Source organism: Polyodon spathula, chromosome 11 (assembly GCF_017654505.1).
Source record: "Polyodon spathula isolate WHYD16114869_AA chromosome 11, ASM1765450v1, whole genome shotgun sequence".
In the NCBI taxonomy this organism is placed as follows: domain Eukaryota; kingdom Metazoa; phylum Chordata; class Actinopteri; order Acipenseriformes; family Polyodontidae; genus Polyodon; species Polyodon spathula.
Genome location: NC_054544.1, coordinates 33,630,321 through 33,652,329, shown reverse-complemented (window position 1 = coordinate 33,652,329; position 22,009 = coordinate 33,630,321). Strand labels below are relative to the sequence as shown.

The 22,009-nt window shown below is 34.9% G+C and overlaps 1 protein-coding gene across 27 annotated transcripts in view; it reads left to right on the top strand.

Moving 5' to 3' along the window:
• The window catches only part of LOC121322813 (muscleblind-like protein 1), a 62,740-nt gene that overhangs the window by 5,632 nt on the left and 35,099 nt on the right, over window positions 1–22,009 (top strand). For all 27 annotated transcript variants that reach the window (XM_041263144.1, XM_041263138.1, XM_041263146.1 and 24 more), the window contains exon 2: window positions 7,511–8,396. In XM_041263144.1, coding sequence (XP_041119078.1) covers window positions 8,223–8,396 — 174 coding nt within the window. In that variant the 5' untranslated portion in view covers window positions 7,511–8,222. The remainder of the gene's footprint in view (window positions 1–7,510; window positions 8,397–22,009) is intronic.

Sequence of the window (22,009 nt, the reverse complement as noted above, 5' to 3'; positions counted from 1 at the left end):
GCAAGTGCTGTATTTCAGTACAGCATGGTCCTGCCAAGCCAGCATGGCGGAAGACTGGAAATATGCTTTTTTTTTAAAAACTAATTTTCAATATGTCACTTGCTAACTATAAGAAAAGTACGGAAGTGCACTAATCATTAAGGGAAACATGATGTCTGTTTTTTTCCTAGAAAAGTTAATTAGGTTATTTTTTATATAAAAGTTAAATACAGGCACAGGTTTTTATCCCTCAAAGGTCAGGAATCTGGCATTGTTAGCAAAACGTCATAATAAAGTATATTGATGAAAGTTTCAGTATATATAATAAGTCAGACAATGCTGTCTCTGAGTTGATTAATGCTATCTTTACACAAAATACCTCAAGGCTAAGACTACCCTTATAGTAAGTTTGTTTTACTGAATATTTTAAAAGATACTGGATAAATATATATTTTAATAGAACATACATATTTAATTCTTACACCATTTTATCAATACCAGAAGGTAGAAGATTTATTTTCTGAATTTGAAATACGATCACGTTTTTTACAACCACACCCACCATTTCAGCTACCGCTGCTGTCTCCCTGGCACAAATACGTATTAAAACAAACAAACAAACAAAAAAAAAGTTAGACAGTAATACAGTTATTTTAGACTGGGCCAAAGAAAGTGTTTAAAATCCTCAGCTCTCTAGCGATATATGTCAGGCTCAAGAACAATAGCTTTCTGCCTGCTCTCCTGGTTCTCTTGCCTTTGTTGGAAGAAGGTACAGCTGAGATCACCATCCAACAGGGTGGACGAATAGATAAAAAGAAAGATAAGATATAAATGCAAGGCCTCAATTTCAAAAAGTGAATTGTACTATGGAGGTATCTTAATCACTGTTGATGATGTCTTTGTGGCAACTACAATAGATCAGGAAAGTGATTTATATTTTCACTATAGATGCTTAAATAAAGTGACTAAAGCAGTGTACCTGTATATTTGGCTTCTTGGATGTCAACACAGCACAATAGTGGTGGCTGGTTATAGACTGTCCCTATCTGTGGACCAGCCTGTGTTCAGATTATTACTGAATACAAATTCCGACAAAGTGCTGCACTAGTTGCACAAACTAAATGTAAACCGAAAAAAAAATACTGTAATATTCCAGTGTGGTGTGACAGAACAGCATGCTGATATTCACCCGAAACACAAACTGCATTTTTAAAATATAAAAAATGAGATGCGTTTAAAGTTATTGCATTTTTGTAAATTGTAAAATATAAATATTTGATTATGATTTAAAAAATAAATAAAGAATTGTTTGAATCGTGAAAGTTTTGTGTGATTACAGTAAATCTAGAAATAACACAGACCTCTTGTTAGGGCTATGGTTTGAACACATTTTCATCACTGAATTAAATTGAATTACTGTGGAAATCCTAGGTAAAACATCTCAACTAGGATAAAGACAAACACTGCCTATAACTAAGGCTGCAGGATATTTTACTTATTAAATTTAGTTGTTTAATGTGTGCATTATCATTTCTTATGTTAAAGAATACAATATAATAGTATTGTAAAATCAAGGCTAACATTTTTTCGAACTATCTTGTACACCGGTTTGAGGCTTGTAATATCCATTTAACTGCTGAAATATATCATCACTACAGTTATGCTAATTTGAGAAATAACAGCTACAGTTTAGACTGTAAATAAAGGCTGTGCATGTTAGTAAAGGGTTCTGTTCATGCAAAGCACATGGTTTCTGTAGATGCCTTGCGGTTTCTAAAGTGTCTTTGTTTTCACTTACACTTGCTTTAAGACCTATCTTACTACATTTGTATGTGACAACCTGACAATTGATGTATTGTCTAGAGTCTGTGTTGTCTGTTTATTGGATGAATCGCTGTTGTACCCTACTGAAATTGCGGCCAGCTGTACATCAGTAGGTGTATTATTCATACATGATTCATAAGCTCTGTGTATAGCCCATTTCATGTTTTATTTTTTAGATTTGTTTATTCTACTATTCTTTCCCCTATCAAAGACATGATTATGCCATGTTGCTAAGGGGAGAAATATCATGGCAAGTCTTATTCAGCTGCACTGACTGCATGCTTCATACAGGGAGGTTTGTTATTTGAAAACATATATATAGGCTAACCCTATAAGCACTCGTGTTCATTTATAAAGAGACCCTGTTCCCTTGCCACGCTAGTAAACTGAAGCTTCACAGAGAAAGTTGACCAAAGCATTAGAGAGCAAATCTTATTTGTATAACACCATTATATATATATATATATATATATATATATATATATATATATATATATAGACACACACACACGTACACCTTGGTGTTAAATTTCATCGAAGAGGCTAGAATCTCAGATTAACTATGGCAACTGCACATGCAGAATGCTGATAAGGGTAGCCATTCTTTTAAAAAGCTTTATAAGTGCTACCGTGTGAGAACCTGATGTTTTTTTTTTTTTTTTTTAGAAAGCCACAACAAGAACATTTAAAATATTTGGAACCTTCAGTGAACCTTGTCTTGGTTTAAGTCAGATCATCCATTGGATCATATAACTAGACAGTTTTGTTGTACTGCAGGTCAATTGTAATAATAATAATTATAATTATTCATCATGCCCTTATGTCCTGCTTCAGAAAAAACACCTCTATGCTAAATTTCTGACATGAGATGGTATTCAAAAGGACCACTTGGGGTGTGTAACCCAGCTGAAATTGTGACAATTGTCAGTTAATAAATTGAACATTTCTGTATTAAATTACAGTTTCAGAGGCAGAAATGATTGTTTCATCAACAACAACAACAAAAAAGCTTTTACTGCAGTAAGACCATTGTTGTTTTTATATGGAAGACCCAGGCTTGGATTAAATTCAAATGATAACACTATATGTGTTTTATAATGCTGTAGCAGCTGTATAATTTGTTATTCATTTTGGGTCCAATTAGAGGTTACTATAGTAGTCTAGAAGCAGTTTTTTGGATGAAGGTAAATCTTAGGAGACTGTGCCAGGACCGCCTACAACTCCCTGTTGAGACATCCCCAGACCGAGTAGGAGGATTGTAGCCTCAAAGGATAATTAGGATGGGAATACAAGTCTTTTATAAGCTAAAAGTGACATAATTTGTTGACATCATTAACATGTAGTAAAATGTGATGAAACACCAGATTTTGTGGCAGAACAGGGTTTCTGTGTCAGTGAAAAGATTGCAGCAGAGTTGAATAAAACAAAACATAACTATAAAATTAGAAATAAAAACTAGAATTAATAATAATAATAATAATAATAATAATAATAATAATAATAATAATAATAATAATAATAATAATAATAATAATAACAAAACAACTAAAATGTTAAATGAAGTGCCTCTGCCTTTTTAATAATTTTTACAAAAGAGGGAAACAACAATTATTTCATTAGAGAAAAAAAAAAATGACATCAATGATATCAGAAACACAGTCGACCAAGGAAGAAGCAGTGATCGCTTTGAAGAATGTTCTGCATGAAAACGTTACATTTAATTACGGAAAAACATAATGATATACTTGCTACCAATTATACTTATATTATATATTACAGAGGGTTTTTACTTTCCCAGTCGCCCCTTGCAGGCCATTTGAAGTTCCTATTGAAAGCATATGATATTGAGCACAAAGTAGCACTACTGTTTGCTATGTTATAGCCCACACTAACTTCACCTTGAGTGACTTTGCTGCATGAACCTGCATTGGACCATGAGGATGCAACAGCGTTGATAGCTGGAGTATAATATAGAAGCCCTTACCCTGGTCTCAATTGAAGAGTACATAAGGCAGTGCTTACATGCTCTTACCATCTGTCTGCAGCTCACACGTCAGTGCCCATGCTTTTCCAGACAATGCTTCTATACAATCGTTCCATTCAATTTGCAGACACCAAATACCTGAACATGCTTCTCACTTTTTTGCAGGTGAAAACAGACCCATTGACAGGAATCTGGGTTTTTTTAAGCTTTGAAAGAATGTATTTATAGTACTAGTATAGTAAATTAAATGTACTAATGTCATCTGCATGCTTAGTAATAAAGTTATAACCGCAATCGAATCAGCCAAACTTATTATATTGCAACTTTAAACTCAGATTTTTGAAAATCTATGACTTCAAAAGGCCTTTAAAGCTAAATGCAGCCATATGAAGAAAAAAACAAAAACAAAAAACAAAAAAAATCCCACTATATCTATGACTTATGTTACTGTAGCAAAAATTTCTTTGGGGGAGAATCTTACCAAAATTTCCAGTTTTTAAAGAAAATGCCTTTGACAGTAAGTTTTAATTCAATTCCATTCTAGCTCTTAGCATTACTGACCTTGCAGTCTGATATTGTGGGCACTGCAGCATTAGCTGCTGCACTGTTTCCTGGCTTTCCTGCTGTACACATGGTAGATTTCCTTTCTCTAAAGTAATCTATACTAGAGATTAAATATACTATGCACTGTACAGTTACAGTATCATGATTTTACAGTGATTCTCACACATTTAGGAGAATGTCTTTGTGTTATATACCAGATGAGACTTCACCACAAACATTGTATTCTGTAGTTTAAGCTAATGACTACTTTCAAACCTTTCTGTCAGTTTTCTTTTTTCATTTGTCTAAATCTAAAATGGCTCTGGAATACAAAAGCATAGTAGTATACCTGTTAGTATATGAGGGGAAATGGAAGAGAAGTGAAACTGAAATGTAAGAAACAGTAATATGTACCTGTTGGTATAACATCTGTGTCTAGAATGTAGACTATGGTTTTGGTATTATTACATACGGTCGAGAATCTCAAAGTGGTGGAAAGTACTTAGAACAAGTTGTGTGTTTTTGTGTGTGTGTGTGTTTTTTTTTTTAATTTATTATTATTTATCTGTGCCAATCAAGTGCTATGATGACATATAGTCAATGCTGTAGTATACAATAAAAGTATGCATAATCTACAGTAAATGCCTAAAACAAAAGCTAAATTAATCTGCAATTACAAATACACTAAAAGTAAGAGTTTTTGGCGAGGCTGTAATAATGATAGGCGTAAGGTTTCCAAAAGACTTTACTAGAAGACCTTCCTTCAATGTGGCTTGTAAGGAGAGTGCCTGCGTAAACAAGTTTTATTGGAAAGATTAGCAGATTATCAAATAACACAGTGTCTTTAAATAGATTAAACATAATGCACATAACTATGTGAGGCCATCCATCTCCATAATGAATCTGTTTTAATACAGGGGTGAAAACACGATGCACTTTTTTAATATACAAAAATAGTTATCATGAAAAAAACATTGTTATATTGTTAAGGCATATGTTTTAAATTAAATAGTTTTATTATTGTTGTTAAAGTTTCAGACATATCCTCCAGTATCTCATAAAAACAAAGTATTTCAAAATGACATTACTAGTCAGTGTCAACAGGAATAAAATTATATCTATATTTTGATTTAAATATCAGTCTTTTATACAGGTGTTCAGCTTTAAAGTCTTGAATTCTAATCTACATGCATTCAGTTGTGAAAACAGTTCAGTATGTTAATTGCCATAATGCCTTTGGTTGTTTATGGAGACTTGTCTTAAAGCTAAATAAATAGAAACTCTGTTATATTCACTTATGACAACAGTCTATTTACTTATCTTGCTGTATAATTAATTTGTCATGTTCTTTGTGAAACTGAATATTTATTAAAAATGACTTACAGTGATTTGTATAAGATATTTCACAGCCTGGTTTGGATGTTCACAGTTTGTGGACGTTGTTCTTGTTACAGTTATATTCAATGCACATTTACAAAGCAGCTCAGAATTACTTGGCCAACAAGTTACCAACTTTAAGCCTGTTATAAGATGCTGCAGAAATTGCTAAGAGCTGTACTAATCAGAGAAAGGTCAAACTGAGTGGACACAAAACGTGCATACAGATGGTTATTCTGTAAATCTGCTTGTTCCTAAATTGTAAATTGTATTGTGGTTATTGTGAACAAAAATGTGTGTTTAGATGTGTACAGAGATATACTACATGTTACATTTTTTATCTATATATATATATATATATATATATATATATATATATATATAATATATATATATATATATACAATATATTTATGAACATCAAGCTATGTTTTATAAATCATAAAAACATTATTTTAAGTTTCATGAACATCAAGCTGTGTTTTATAAATCATAAAAACATTATTTTACTAACTCAAGCCTTGGAGTAAAAACTAAAGAAATGATGTGTTATTTACATTTTTTTTTTTTTTTGTCCTTGATAGCAAATTAGTTTTTTGTGGCTTAGTAACAAGTTTAGGGAAAGAGCGTAGATTTTGTGAGAAAGTGAATCCCTCTGCTTGCTGGTAAAAACACAGTCAGATGTTTCAAAAGTGCGATGTTGAAATATAGTTCCAGGACATAGCCAACTAGGCCAGGCTAGACGCTGCAGACTTAATGACATGTAGATAGAGCTAATTGTAACAGGCCTTCATGTGACGCCACCACCTACATGTTTTATCAGTCAGGGAAACGGCACTCTCTATTGCACAGCCTTGCTAAAAATCAAATTGCCTCGTTAATATTTAATGCTGCTGTAATGGAATTGCTTTTTTCCTTGGCTGAGCCTTGATTTTACCAGACACACTGACAGCACTGTGATTCCTCTGTTTTCCCTGCACGGCTCGACTGCTTAGTTGAAAAAGGGTCAGAATAAAGAATGATTTTTTTGATATTGGACCTGGTTGTAATATATTGACAGTCTGCTCACTGAGTGGAAGGGTTTTACTGTATACGCTGCATCTGGAGCTGGAGCCGGTGTCTCTGTGGAGAGGCATGGCCTGGTGTGAGTAATAGGAAGTAAATGGAATGGGTCAGGAGATTGAACCATTCATAAACATCCCTTTTCCTTTTTTATTCATGGGTGTCAGATGAAATGTAGTCTCTGCAGAACAGGCAGAACAGTCATAAAAGCAAGCAAGCTATAGAGGTATCTGCATTTCTGAGGCTTGCTTCTCTAATCAATTTGCAGGTGTCTTTGCCAGCATAAGATAAGTATTTTTTGAAAGGCAGCGCGGTTTAATCATTTTGCAGCATGTTTAGTACATTTTAAATCCACATGCTTATTCTCTCGCTAAGCAGTCACATCAGATGGACATTTTCTAAACTTATTGCATAGTAATGAACATCTGATAGGCGTGACCTTTCATAAGACAACCCACACGATGGGCTTCCAGCCCAGAATACTGCTGCAACACTGTCTGTGATTGGTCACCTTGCTATCGCGCACTCCCCCCCCCCCTTTCTCTCTCTCTTTTTTATGTTGACAAATCTACTGGCTGCAATATGCTCTACTGTAAGTATGTGGTTTACACATACTGGTGTGGTATGTGGCTGGTTCTTGCATGCTAATTCGTGGGACGATGGGTAGGGGGAGTAGTGTGTCGGTGGGCAAAGGAATCAAATGCTGTTTGGTGAATTTTAATGTATCTCTTTCTTCTACAGGTTGGTACTAAGAAGTGCCTTTCCTGACGTCTCTGCTGCTTGGAACCGCTTCTAGAGCAGTCACTGCTTTTGCCTTGCTTGCTGCCAGCTAGACTGCGACGACAGCACATCTACTCTTCAGCTCTAGTCCAGCCACCCCCACCTGTACCTCAAATTGAGCAAACACGTCCTCAGTATCCAGGCATTGCCATTTCACTGCTGCTTTACTGTACAAACAAAACTTTTTTTTTTTCTGCTCTGAAAGAAAACAGAGGTTTTACCGCCATTAAATTGACAAGAAGGTCAGGTTTCGATTGTTGCTGTACACTGCTGAACTCTATATACTAATCCGATGAATAACGATTGCACCGTATATCCCAGTTGCCAACTCTACAGGAAACAGTTTGAAAAGTCTGCCACATTTTCATGCTTATTTTGGGCTCCAAGTTGGGCTCAAATATAGTCCAGGCCAGAGTGTTTGATATACATTTATTCACTGCTGATATTACTGCTTTAAAATTATTTTTTGTCAAGTAATTCGTTTTTAGGCTTCACAGAGGGAACACTGTAAGTTTTCTGAAGTGCACCTCCGAAACAAAGAAATAATATAAAAGCAAAATACAATTTAAAAAGTATTTTTTAGCTAACATTTATATTCAATAAAACATACCACAGGTTGCCTAGAGATTTTTATTTTAGATTTTTCAATTTCAACCACCTATACATTTCAAACATGGCAGTCAATATCGCGCAAATGCGGGACACAAAATGGCTCACTCTGGAAGTGTGTAGAGAGTTCCAAAGAGGGACTTGCTCGCGGCCAGACACGGAATGTAAATTTGCACATCCTGCAAAAAGCTGTCAAGTTGAAAATGGAAGAATTATCGCCTGCTTTGACTCTTTAAAAGTAAGTACCATAAATCTAGTATTTCACTGTGATAATACCTCTTGGGCACAGTATCAAGTTTGTAGAATGCCAGGTTCTTTTTATTTATGTGTTTATTTATTTATTTATTTTTGAGACTGTCATATGCTATGTTTTTATCTTGCAATTACAGTGATCTTTCAAATCAAATCTAGCCAACTTATTGAGGCCATAGAAGCAGGCATGTTTGGGCTTGTATATAACTAATGAGAGCTAGTATCTTTAGGTTTAAGGATTTGAGCAGCTTGTTCTTATATACAGTTACTGTGCCATGTATATTTCCCTGTCATTTTAGAAACATTTAGGGTGTGTTTTAAATTCTGTATTTGGAAATAAGAAAAAAAGGCAACCATTTTGATGTGTGTGTTTGTTTTTGTTGTGTTTGTCAAGCAATAGGAAATACAATGTGTTGCCTACCTAGAATTAAACTAGCTCGCTATATCCAGAGGTTGTAATACAACATTGTGATAGCCATTGAGCTTTACTTAGTTATTGCTACCATAGAAAAGGTTAGAAATCTGACATTTAAAAAGATGTTGATATTGTAAGCACTTTTAGCATACAGACAGAGCCAAGCCCTGATCTGTAATACTTAAGATGGTTCAGGGCTTGCATTTACTGTGTGTTTGTCAAGTTGAGCTGGAGATGAATATAAGCTGTATAATGTTCTGTCTATTTTTAGATTTGTAGAAAGGCAAACAGAATGTGTTCTAAGGGAGACCCGTGAAATGACAGTACCTTTTAACTGTGCTCTGCTGTCCAGGATTCATGCCGCTATAAAGACATTTATTTTCAAATTTAGCAAATTATTTTCATAAGTTAACATGTTAAATGAAATGGCTGCAAAATTACGCTGTTTAATATGCACTTGGAGCCAGTGCACTTGTGTGATTTATGGCAGATTCGTACCACTGGTTGCTATCCAGTGGGGATTGTTATATAAAGGATATGTTTTTTTTTTGTTTGTTTTTTTTTTTTTTTTTTTGTCTGGCATGTAGGTTTATTCTTTAGCCAAAGTCCCACTCAGGCGGTAGACAAATGAAGGAAACAGTTCAGTCTTCATGACCTCATGTGTCTGATAATACCATTACATATTATATGAAAAGAGAGGCTGTAGTTAGATTTTTATTGTGCCAATGAATACATTCACTTATGCACACAGACTCACACAGCCAATCTGAGATCTATTATGAAGACAATAATGCTAGGTAGCTACACACAAGCACTAGCTAAAATACCAGTTCAATAATATAGGTATGTCTGTGTAGAAACAAGTTGACAGACCTATAATAAAAGTGTACCTCAATATTCATGAGTGAAACACCACTTTTGTGCCCATCCATCGAGGCATACTGTACAGGTACAATAATTGTTGGAAGTTAATAAAATAGAAGCCACATATATTTTATTAATTAATTAATTTATTTTTTAAAACAGCAGTTTAGGGTGAAACAATTGCAATTCTTTACTAAATGTCCAGCGCTAGGAAAATGTTGCTAAAAACATTCAGTGTATATAAAGGAAGCACAGTTTTCCAGTTGCACAATTTTTCCACACTGTACAGGATATATAATTAAACCCAGATTTTAACAAATGGCCTACAGAGTTTAGTGAAGGTGTAGGCCTGCTTTAGCTGTAGCGTCATGAAGTTACAATGACTTGACTTCTGAGAAATAAACATACGGCACAAGAATTGGCCCATTCAGTAGTTAATCCAATAATGCCTTTGGTTTTGAAATACATTGAATATAATAGACTTTCAAAGATCTGTAACATACAGTATAGTCTACTTGCAATGCAACTTTGTTTTGTTTACTATTTTTTCCATTTCCCTGAAGTGTTTTTTTTTTCTTTTCTTTGTCCTATCAGCTGTAGTATGCAAAATAAATAAAAGCATTTTGAAAACAGGTTTCCTAAACCTTTTGGCCTTCTCTCAGAAATGTCTACAGTATCCATCTAGATGCTTGTTGCTGTTGGTAGTCACTCTCATGTCACCATTCATAGCTGACATCTGCCCATATTAAACGTCAGTACTCTGTTAAGAGATATAAAGGTGTGTTTATGCTATAGGAAGATGTGATGTGTCTTCAGAGATGTTTTAATGTTAATAAAACATATTACAAAGAAAAAAGACAGTAGTATATATGTTACTATACAGTAGTCATTGTGCCTAGAATTTCTAGAATGCACAACCACTGAGCTGCTAATGAAGTGATAGCCCTACAAGTCATGTAAATTACTCGCCTGCATTTATAATCATAAATCCTGTTCTAGATTTTGTTGTAATCCCCATGTGCAATGTTTCTGTCACCGATCCTGATTTTTGTAACAAGGGCTGACATATCTGCGGTTCCACAGTCAGTGGATTTAATGTGGTCGATTTATATAATGGAGGATAAGCAATAAACAAAAACATAATAATAATAATAATAATAATAATAATAATAATAATAATAATAATAATAATAATAATAACAAATGGTCAAAATACCTACTGCATTTGCCAAATCCAATGCAGCAGTTGATTCCACTGAATGAGGGCACGAGCTCTGATTGATTACAGTGCACCAGGTCTTCATTGTGCCCCTGTTGTACATGCTGACACTAGGATCAGAAATCCACTGACACAATGTGGGTTGTCACTGGTATGCAGATACAGCTGTCACTGCCGTGTCCAGTTATGGCACTTGAACATGACTAGTGCTGTTAAGTAAATACCACTGCATGTCTACTGAGTGTTTGAAGACAGAGGCACTAAGTATTGCAAAGCTGAAGCAGCACAGTATATTGAGCTATCATGTAACCCTTTCTTATCTGCAATGGGAAGTGCTTTAAAGTAGCAGCAAGGTCTACAATAGGGCCTGCGTATGTCATCCTCACGTCACCTTTCCTCCCACGTCTAAAGAATATAGTTTCAGCAGCACTGTCCAGTCCATGTGACTGCTATACAGCAGTGATGCTTGACACTGGAATGATTTATTCGGTATCTGTGCACAGAATTGTAATATGATGCTTATTATGAGCATGCCAGTAGCAAATCCTAGCAAAATTATTTCTGAACAGCACCAAGAATATAACTTTCAATATTATGCATATCCTTACAATGCTGGTATGTATGTATTTATGCATTTATTTATTTATTTATTTATTTTTATGTATTTGAAATATTTATTCAGTTTCACTTTGTTACTCTGGTAAAAAAAAAAATCACAAACTCCCTTATTATACTAAGCACATGCTTTGTAATCCTTTGAAAATTTAAAGGAAAACAGGCGCTACATTTTATTTAAAAACAGACGGCAAGAAGACACCTTTTTTTTTTTGTTAGCTGTAATATCAACAGAACTCTTTATTTAAAACTTTACCTCAAGCTTGCCTTTGACAGCTGGTCAGGTGAGATGCCTTAACTGCTGTTCATTTTTGGAAGTAGGAAAATAAAACCCTGCATTTCAATGTGACTACAGAGTAAGTCTGTGTTAATTACAAAGTGCTCTATATGATTAATAGAAGCTCACACATCAGTGGTTGAAGTTTTTTTTTGGAATAGCACTTGTTTTCAGCCAGGCATATACTGTACTTTCTCCTTTTTTGTGCTCTCTGCAGGATTATTAATTTGCTTGCAGTTCATTTTAGCCCACTGGTGTTTATAAAGGCAAGGGGTCGACATGTCTTTGCATATGGGTCATCATAACTGTCCTAGATTATATACAAAGAAGAGAAAAGAAGCTAGAAGTGCACACGAAGTATGAGTTTGTGTTAAACCGCAGATGAAAGCAGGCCTAACCCTTGTCAACACAAATGAAAACAAAGTTAATAAGGAAAGGACATTTCCGCACGATAGTAAATTGGTCTGCAATTATACTCATCTGCTTTTATATTACCTTTAGAGGGCTCTTGTGATCCTCCTCATTTATCTGGAAGGGCTTGTTAAGTTACGCTGTATAAAAACACATGGGGCTCTGGCTTCTGAAAGCTTTTCGCTGCACATTTTATTAGCACAAATTTTCTCTGTAAGAAAAAAAATAATAATTAAAAAAATACTTAAACTAATATGAAACAACATACAGCCCCTAGTTTTTTGTTTTTGACTTGGTAACTTTAGGGCTAGATTCTCAAAGCTATTTTCTTTGTAAAAGGTAAAAAAAAAACACACACCAATTACAATTTCTGTTTTTTTTGTTTTTTGTTTTTTGTTTTTTGGAGGCTAATGACAGTTTGAAGTGAATAGCTTTGAGAAGCTAGCTCTTACTGTCAACATGCCTGACCCGAAATACTGTAACTGTATTGCAAGCAAATCACAATTGGTTGGGTGTAATTTTCAGAAATGTGGTACATCTGGTGGAGGGATTAGCTGATATGTTTGTCTACTTGGTTGTACTGTAAGTTTTAGCTTTGATTGTTTGAAGACCTTTTTGAGTGGAGTTATTTTTCTTGGACGACAATAACAGTCCTCTTTTGTTTTGAATGGAGTTATTTTTCCTTGACCTCTTCATAGGTCTGCAGTGTTGAAGAAGTGTCAGGACAGTGTTTCAGAGTAAGAGGCATAGGCCAGTGCTTCCCAATCCTAGTCCTGGGACCCCATGCATGTTCTGGTTTTCATTTCAACCAAGCTCTCAGTTACTTAATTAGACCCTTAATTGAACTAATAATTTGCTTAATTGGACTTTTTTTTTTTTTACTTGTTTTTAGCTCCTAAAAAGTTGCAGATTTGAAGTTAGCTATAACATTAAATAACTTGAACTCTGCAACTTTATAGGAGCTGAGAACAATTAAAAAGGCCTAATTAAGCATATTATTAGTTCAACTAAGGGTTTAGTTAAGTAATTGAGAGCTCAGTTGGAATGAAAACCAGAAGACACATGGGGTCCACAGGACCAGGGTTGGGAAGCCCTGGCATAGGCTATGGCTTATAAGTGCTCCAGACCCCACTCTCTTTTTAAAACAACCATATGAAATGTAAATAATGTAAACTGCTAGAGGTGTCTCCTTTTAACAGATGATAATATAACATACTGTCTCATGTTGCTTGGTGTTTCCCTAAATGCTTTATAAGTGTCACTTGGATTATACAGCTGCAGAGTACTAGCTAAAGGTTGCCACCGAGGCACATTTGCACCCCTGTCAGCCATTAGACAAGGCTTAATTAGTCGGAGCTGCAATCTGTCAGGCAGCTTTGTCTTCATGAAATATTGATCTGCTCTGTTGACATTGACGCAGGGCATGCACACCATTAAGAGGGGGCTCATGTCACCCATTCTGCAGATAGCAGTAAAGTAATCAAATAAATCCAAGATATCTCTCCACTAAACAATCTTTTTTTCGGTATTTGATAGACTTGTGCAGCAGCACCTTCGTGTAAAACACAAAGCCACTATAAAGTAAAGTAAAGTAAACCCTTATTTACAAAATTGAGTCTCTGATTATGGATTGCAATTCAAGCAGCACAAACAAGAAGTGGCAGAATCCAAGCCCTGAAATGTAATGGCATGTACTTGTGCATTCCCTAGCTTTGAGGCTCCTAATCGTAAGGGAGGGCTTAACAAATATGTCATTACAGATGGAAAATCAAAAATCTTTGTTTATGTGGTTAGAACCCACATTTAAGACAATATATAACACAAACACTGTATGACAATTACTGTCCATTTCTCTCTCTCTCTCTCTCTCTCTCTCTCTCTCTCTCTCTCTCTCTCTCTCTCTCTCTATATATATATATATATATATATATATATATATATATATATATATATATATATATATATAATAACATGTATATGGTCCTTTTTTGTTAAAGATTTGTAGTATGATTTGACTATAAGTAGTTTTTTGGACATCTTAAACTTGTTGTATGATTCACAGGGGTTGACATTTGAAGAAATATTGGCTTCATTAACCTTCAGAAATCCTCAAAGTTTACAATACAAATGAAAATGTACACAATGGTACCAGAAGTGACAAACAGGTTAAAAAGGATAAAATAGGGCAAGGATAGACCTGGCCTGCAGCTCCTATGATTGCAGCAGAAAGCCTTCCACTTGCCTTGAATTATAGTTAAACATCTACATAAGGGTATAGCTTCTCAGAAACAGCCTATTTTAACTACATTGTCTGAATCTTATTTTTAAACTTAATCAATAAGCTGTGTCCTCAGAACTAGGAATTCATTTTTTTATGTATTTATTTATTTTATTTATGTCAGCTCAGCAAAAAATAAATGAAACATAGATAATGAAATGATCCATGTTGGTAGCTTTACAAAAAACTATTCCAGAAAAAGGTTAATCTAATAGTGTATGGGGTTCAGATACGGATCACTTTGACATACTGCCTGAGTGCTGTTCAGTACAAATGAATTATTTTGCTGCCACACTAATTTAATTTCTAAGTTCCATTACTAAAGAACCCTAGTTTAATTGAAAACCATGCTTTTAACTTACTGCCGCCTTGAAATTATATAAATATTAACATTATAATATATTACATGCTTAGTCAGATTAGTTTTAGTGTATCATATTTTCCCATTTAGGTATTTATTTTGTGTATATTGATTCAATTATATAGCAAGAAGGATTACAATTGTACAAAATTAAAACACCACTTCTTGCCTTTAACTAAGGGGGGGATGCGTGTAAGGACACAGAGGAATCAATTAAAGAAACGTCACTTCTGTGCATTATCAGCCATTATCAACCATTTTTACTTTACTTGAACTGTGTTTTTTTGCCCTGATGTTTTGCACTGCATTAGATGTACGGTATTTGTCCACATTTCAGTGTGTGGTACAGCATAATAAGCAGCTGCTCTTGAATATTTGATTGTCTCCTGGCAGGAATATATGTTTCAGATTAGAGTTTTACATATGTCTAGGAAAAAGTGCTCGTCCAGTTGCGATGGTTGTATACTTATACCACACTCCCCTCCATGGGAAGCAGTGAGCCACACTGGAACCAGTCCCCTGCTCAACACATAGCCATATAGATTGCATTTAGCATGAGGTGTTTACTTTATATCAAAATACAAACTCAGACAGGAATGCATCAGTCCTGTTGACAGCTGGCAGATGATCTTGGAATTTACATATTTCTCTGCGATAACAATTGTGTTGACAGGATCAATCTTGATACCATACATCACGATGTACTGTAAATGCAGTAAGCGATGTGCTTTAGAAAACGTTCTGTATTACTCAGCAAATGTTAAAAGTTGTTTGTTTTTTTTTACTTGAGTAACAGAATTTCTATTTTTTTTTTGGAACCAACTGTGAAGATGCTGTGATTTTAATGGAGAGAGAACAGAATTTAGAAAACACCAGTTTCTTTAAAAAAAAAAAAAAATTACCTTAGGTACCTTAGGTCCTGCAGTGTTTACAACATGTACTATTATGCAGTATGTACCATTAAACCGGAAATAAACCAAAGGTGCCACATGTCATTTTGATTAAGCATGCCATATGTTTTTTACCTTATTTATTTGCGCGGTAGAAAGAAAGAAAAAACTGAAATGTGGAGTATAATAAAAACCTGTTTTGGAAAAATGTGCTGTTCTAGATTAAAGTCTTCTGGGCTTCACTGTGTTTCGGTCATTCAGGGAGTTGTAAAGTAGAGATGTGGGCCATATCTCTGCTACATTTTCTATGCCCACATCCGTTACACTTCTGGCAAAAGCAAAAATGCAAACAGAGGTCAATTAAGAAGATGGCTTTCAATTACAGCCACATTGTGGATTCAAATATAGAATGAAGAGTGTGAACCCAAATGCATAAATTGTAGATGATAAATGTTTGTAATTATATAACTTTTTGAGTTATGGATGTGTCACCAAATATAATGTTTCTTTTACATGACAAACTCTTTCACACTGATAACTGGTTCAAACACATGTTTCGAAAGTGTCTCTTAACTTGATTTAAAGGCGAGTCTATTCAGAGAATTTCTTTAGACTATGTTTGTATGTTACACATTACAGACTTTTTTGTACTCCTAGGGCAGGTAATGAGATATATTAAAATTACGCTAGAAGGTTATGGACCCTAACTGTATTAAACTGTAGGGCAGTAAGCATCAGCCACTGTTAGGGGGATAAAAGTCAGCAAATGATTCTCTGTCAGCAGCATTAAAAGAGCCTTTCAGAGACTGTCCTGAGGTAAAATGGAGAGTTATGTGAAAGGCAGCACTAATGAAAATAGTGCCTCTAAGCGGTTGTGCATAAAAGGATAAATGAGGTAAAGCCAGGAAGTACTGACATTGGAAAAGGATACATTTTAAAGCCAGGCCTCATTCGACCACATTCCATATTAAAGGGGTGTGTTTTTGGTGTCAAAATTTTACAAAAAAAAAGGGTGAAATAAGGGAGGGACTACTAGAAATAGGCAAAGAAAAGCATTTGTAACAAATGCTGTAGACGTTTGTAACTACAGTGCATTCAAAAAAGGTTAACTATCAGGATTGTTAATCAAAAATGGACAAAATGCTATATTAGATAAATAAATATTAGAAACACAACAGTATTGTGTGTCTATGAGAACACTGGACTCAATTAGAATGAGGCTACAGCTACTAATATCATGTAATGTCCACAAAAAGATCCCAGTCCCATTTAAACATCCCATGTATACAGCTGAGTTAAACTGCTGAAAATATTGATTCCTTTCTAAAGATTGGTTGCTAATGTTCTACAGAAAATCAGTAACATGCAGGTTCTGGGGGAACCTTTTGTTGATTTTTCACAGCACACGCATGATAATTAGAAATTACATTCCATTAGTCTTGCACTTTGCAGCAAAAAAATGTTTTTTGCAACTCAACAAGCTTTTAAAAACAAACTTGCAATGTAGGCAAATGATCACCAATCAACCAAAATTCCACGTAACTATCTTTAGAGGAATCTGCAAATGTGGATGATTTATATTGCAATTGAACAGACAAATTAATGATGATAATGAATTTGGCTGGAGACCTTGTCCGTGGGTGCTGACAGCTATCTGCAATGTTGGCTGGCTAGTCTTCACACGATAACATCATGTAGTCCAGTGAAAACACAATGACATCATGTAGTCCAGTGAAAACACAATGACATCATGTAGTCCAGTGCCACAGATAGGAATTGACTCCCAGGGCCGCCTTCCCCCAAAAGACAAGGCTCGTCAAGTGAAGATGATAAATGGTTAATGCAACAACTGCAGTGGCGCAATGCCACCCACCCCAAAAATTGGAAAAGCATGATTGAAAAGTAATAAGCTGAAACACGGGCCAGCACCCCCCTTGCATGAACGCACTGAGAACCCAGCCTCTCCGGCCTGCCATGCACCCTACAAAAACTGAAACCGAACCAACTTGTTGATAAGTGAGTGGATTCTCTTTCCAGAAGTACAACCAGGTTTTTCCAGTAATAGAAAAGTGTATATCATTTATGAGTAAGAAAAGTGTATTTGGAACTTGAAGCAAGCAGTATGTTTACTGCTAAATTGTCAGACTTGTTTAATAGGTATTTTATGCATCAGGTTGAATATTTAGCCTAATATGCACCATACCTTTTTAATTAACAGTGTCTGATGCTTACTGCCCTACAGTTTAATACAGTTAGTGTCCATAACCTTCTAGCGTAATTTTAATATATCTCATTACCTGCCCTAGGAGTACAAAAAAGTCTGTAATGTGTAACATACAAACATAGTCTAAAGAAATTCTCTGAATAGACTCGCCTTTAAATCAAGTTAAGAGACACTTTCGAAACATGTGTTTGAACCAATTATCAGTGTGAAAGAGTTTGTCATGTAAAAGAAACATTATATTTGGTGACACATCCATAACTCAAAAAGTTAAATAATTACAAACATTTATCATCTACAATTTATGCATTTGGGTTCACACTCTTCATTCTATATTTGAATCCACAATGTGGCTGTAATTGAAAGCCATCTTCTTAATTGACCTCTGTTTGCATTTTTGCTTTTGCCAGAAGTGTAACGGATGTGGGCATAGAAAATGTAGCAGAGATATGGCCCACATCTCTACTTTACAACTCCCTGAATGACCGAAACACAGTGAAGCCCAGAAGACTTTAATCTAGAACAGCACATTTTTCCAAAACAGGTTTTTATTATACTCCACATTTCAGTTTTTTCTTTCTTTCTACCGCGCAAATAAATAAGGTAAAAAACATATGGCATGCTTAATCAAAATGACATGTGGCACCTTTGGTTTATTTCCGGTTTAATGGTACATACTGCATAATAGTACATGTTGTAAACACTGCAGGACCTAAGGTACCTAAGGTAATTTTTTTTTTTTTTAAAGAAACTGGTGTTTTCTAAATTCTGTTCTCTCTCCATTAAAATCACAGCATCTTCACAGTTGGTTCCAAAAAAAACAAAAAACAAAAAAAATTCTGTTACTCAAGTAAAAAAACAAACAACTTTTAGCATTTGCTGAGTAATACAGAACGTTTTCTAAAGCACATCGCTTACTGCATTTACAGTACATCGTGATGTATGGTATCAAGATTGATCCTGTCAACACAATTGTTATCGCAGAGAAATATGTAAATTCCAAGATCATGCTGTGTTTTTATAAAGGATTAGTGTGACCGATGATTTTTAATCAGTGAAACAGTGGATACCTACACCTTAAGATTTATAAACCTGATTATTCACAAACCTCATTTAATACCAACTAGATTTATACTGAGTTAAAGAGCAAAGGTATTTGGATCTGCCTGTTTCAATCATTAAAATAGACCCAATGTGTAGTATTGCCTCCTGTTTGTCGAGGCACTAGTAAATTAGCAGCTAAATTAGCCCTGACTGATGCAAACCATTCTTTAAGAGTGCTTTTCCTTTTGCATTTGCTAAGTGAACTCTTCTATCTGCTGACACAGATCTGTTAAAGGCCTCTGGAACTATTTTTTGGGTTAATGCTTTTCTTAGTAATTGTGTATTTGGAACTTGAAGCAAGCAGTATGTTTACTGCTAAACTGTCAGACTTGTTTAATAGGTATTTTATGCATCAGGTTGAAAATTTAGCCTAATATGCACAATACCTTTTTAATTTGGTAAAGAAAAGCAGATAGTTTCTTCTGTAAAGATCAGAGGTGCATATAAATCATTCTCATCTGCAATTCAGTGATGCACTTAGAATGTGTTCAGATTTATTCTAATTACAGCAGACTGAAAACATTGTTTTCGGGCATCAGTTCAGGCCATAATATTGTACAATGCCAGGTTTTACATGTTTAAAATTGAAACAAAAAATCCATCAAATATAGATTCTTCAGTTTCCTTTTTTCATTTTTTTAAAACAAGAAATGCTACTGTATTTTTATAGAAAGGTAAAATTGGTTATTTTAAGAGCAAATTACACCTTTTCGGTGCAACTTCCCTTTAGAAACTGTGCTGCAATTGCAGGGATATCTTTTTTTTTTTTTTACTTGCAAACCAGTGCAATTTCCTGGCTAACTTGTTGAATCCATTAAGGGGGGAGAATTTTTTGACGCTGTTAATGAAAATATTCCACATTACCTGCAGCTGGAATACTGTGGAATATACTACCTCTTTGTCCATGGCCTCTTGCTAGACTGCATTACATAAAGCTTCACTGATAAATGGATTACATTCTGCTGATGCCTCTGCAGTCTTTAGTGTGAAAACACCACTGCTTGTTAAAAATGAACATTACACAATGTTTGATAAACATCTTAAGGGTTTATTTTTGTAAAATGTATTATTTCCCAGTCAATATATTTTCAAGGTGTCTTTCAAAGACCAACACATAACCTTCATCACTAGTGAATTGAATGCCTCTCCATTAAGTGTGGATGTCTGTGTGTCTGGGTTAATTTGCTCTATTTCATCCTTCAAAAAGAGTGATGTTTTTTGTTGTTGTTTTTTTTTTTTTTTGCTTTGTTATGCAGCAGAAGTCACAGAGCAGTGCCTTTTCAGTGACTTAGATCTTCATCAGCAATTTCTCATGATCCTAAGAAAATAAAATAGTTGGTCCTTGTGATTATATCAGACTATATCAACAGTATTTACTTTACTCAGTTCCATCTTTGTAGTCTTTTACTCCCCTCTTTTGGATACACATTAAACTCAAGAAGAATTTTCACAATGCCACACAATTTTTGATGTGTGGTCTCCTGCCACAGCTTAATTTGACTGAAACAAAAAGCACAGAAGAATACAACTTTTTATTACAACTGTGTAATGTATCTTAGTGCACAGAAGCCACAGTGAAATGTACCAGATGCAGTACACGGTACTTTCCACCCAAGCAGCATGTGGCAGGCTACTGAAGGGAAATATAGTTCACAAGTTAGTTTTCTCTTATGAGTCTCCCAGTCGGTAAGTGTTTAGCTTTTTGTCAATGATTTACAGAAAATGGTCAGTCCTGCGGGTCAGTCTCCATTACATATAAAGTACCCTTCTAAAGCAAAGGGCACGTAGTTTAACCCAACACCATATACATTATGATATGCATTATTTTTCCTTGTGCACTTGTTATATTTACTCTTGCATGTTCCAGATTTACTATATGCTACAATGAAACAACTAGAAAGGTATAGAAGAGACAAACTATAAGACTGAAAACACTTGTCCAAACAGCTTCCTTATCACAGAATCATGTGGGTGTCACATTTAGGTTACTACCATATAATCTTAGTATAAAGATCTGGGAGTGGGATATCAGCATGACATGGTTCCTCTTTAATAGGCCTAATAGTAATTATTAAGTAGCTATGTCATGTATGTCTTTAATGAAATTATATTAGTAATTACCAAGTTATTACATGTTAAAAACAGTGTAAGTAATGTAATATTAGATATTTGTTTGAGCATTACATTACTTGGAAGTTGCTATACTGTTACCATGTAAGTAAGGCAAATGATTGTTTTTAGCCTTCTTAAATCCCCTTAATCATCTCTCTCTCTCTCTCTCTCTCTCTCTCTCTCTCTCTCTCTCTCTCTCTCTCTCTCTCTCTCTCTCTCTCTCTCTCTAACAGTATTTCCTTACAAAGCTTTCAATGTTGACCTGAAACAACAGACTCTGTGCTTTACTGTCTTTTAAAAACAGTGGAAAATGGTGCTTTCGTGTGTTTTTAAACCTTTTTTGTTTTAGTTTTTGAAATGAGTTGTTCAATAATGAGTGTTGAGATCTGTGCAGAGGCGTAGGCTGTGCTATAAGAGCAAGCCAGTTATGGAACATCCTAGTCAGGGGAGCTCATACAGTATATAGTTTTCATTCTACCACTGCCTACACTCCAGCTTCTAATATTGCATGAAAACCTCATTTTTCAATGTGGCAACTTAGTTGGGGGGGGAGTAAATCTAATAGCATCCTTCACTTTGACCGAAGATGAATATCATACTGCATTGTGATTATGTGACATTTTTTGTTTCTGCCTGATAAAAAGGTTTAGGCTTCATACAGTACACAACTGTATTTTATGATTCTTTGGACCTAGTTTGATTGTGGGTATTATACAAGAAAACCACTGCAGATGCCATTCTCCTTCCATTCTGCCAAAAAAAAAAAATAATAATCTAGTTTTATTTCATTTTCTATTCAATGAAAGTATGCACTTCACTGTTGAGATTAAAC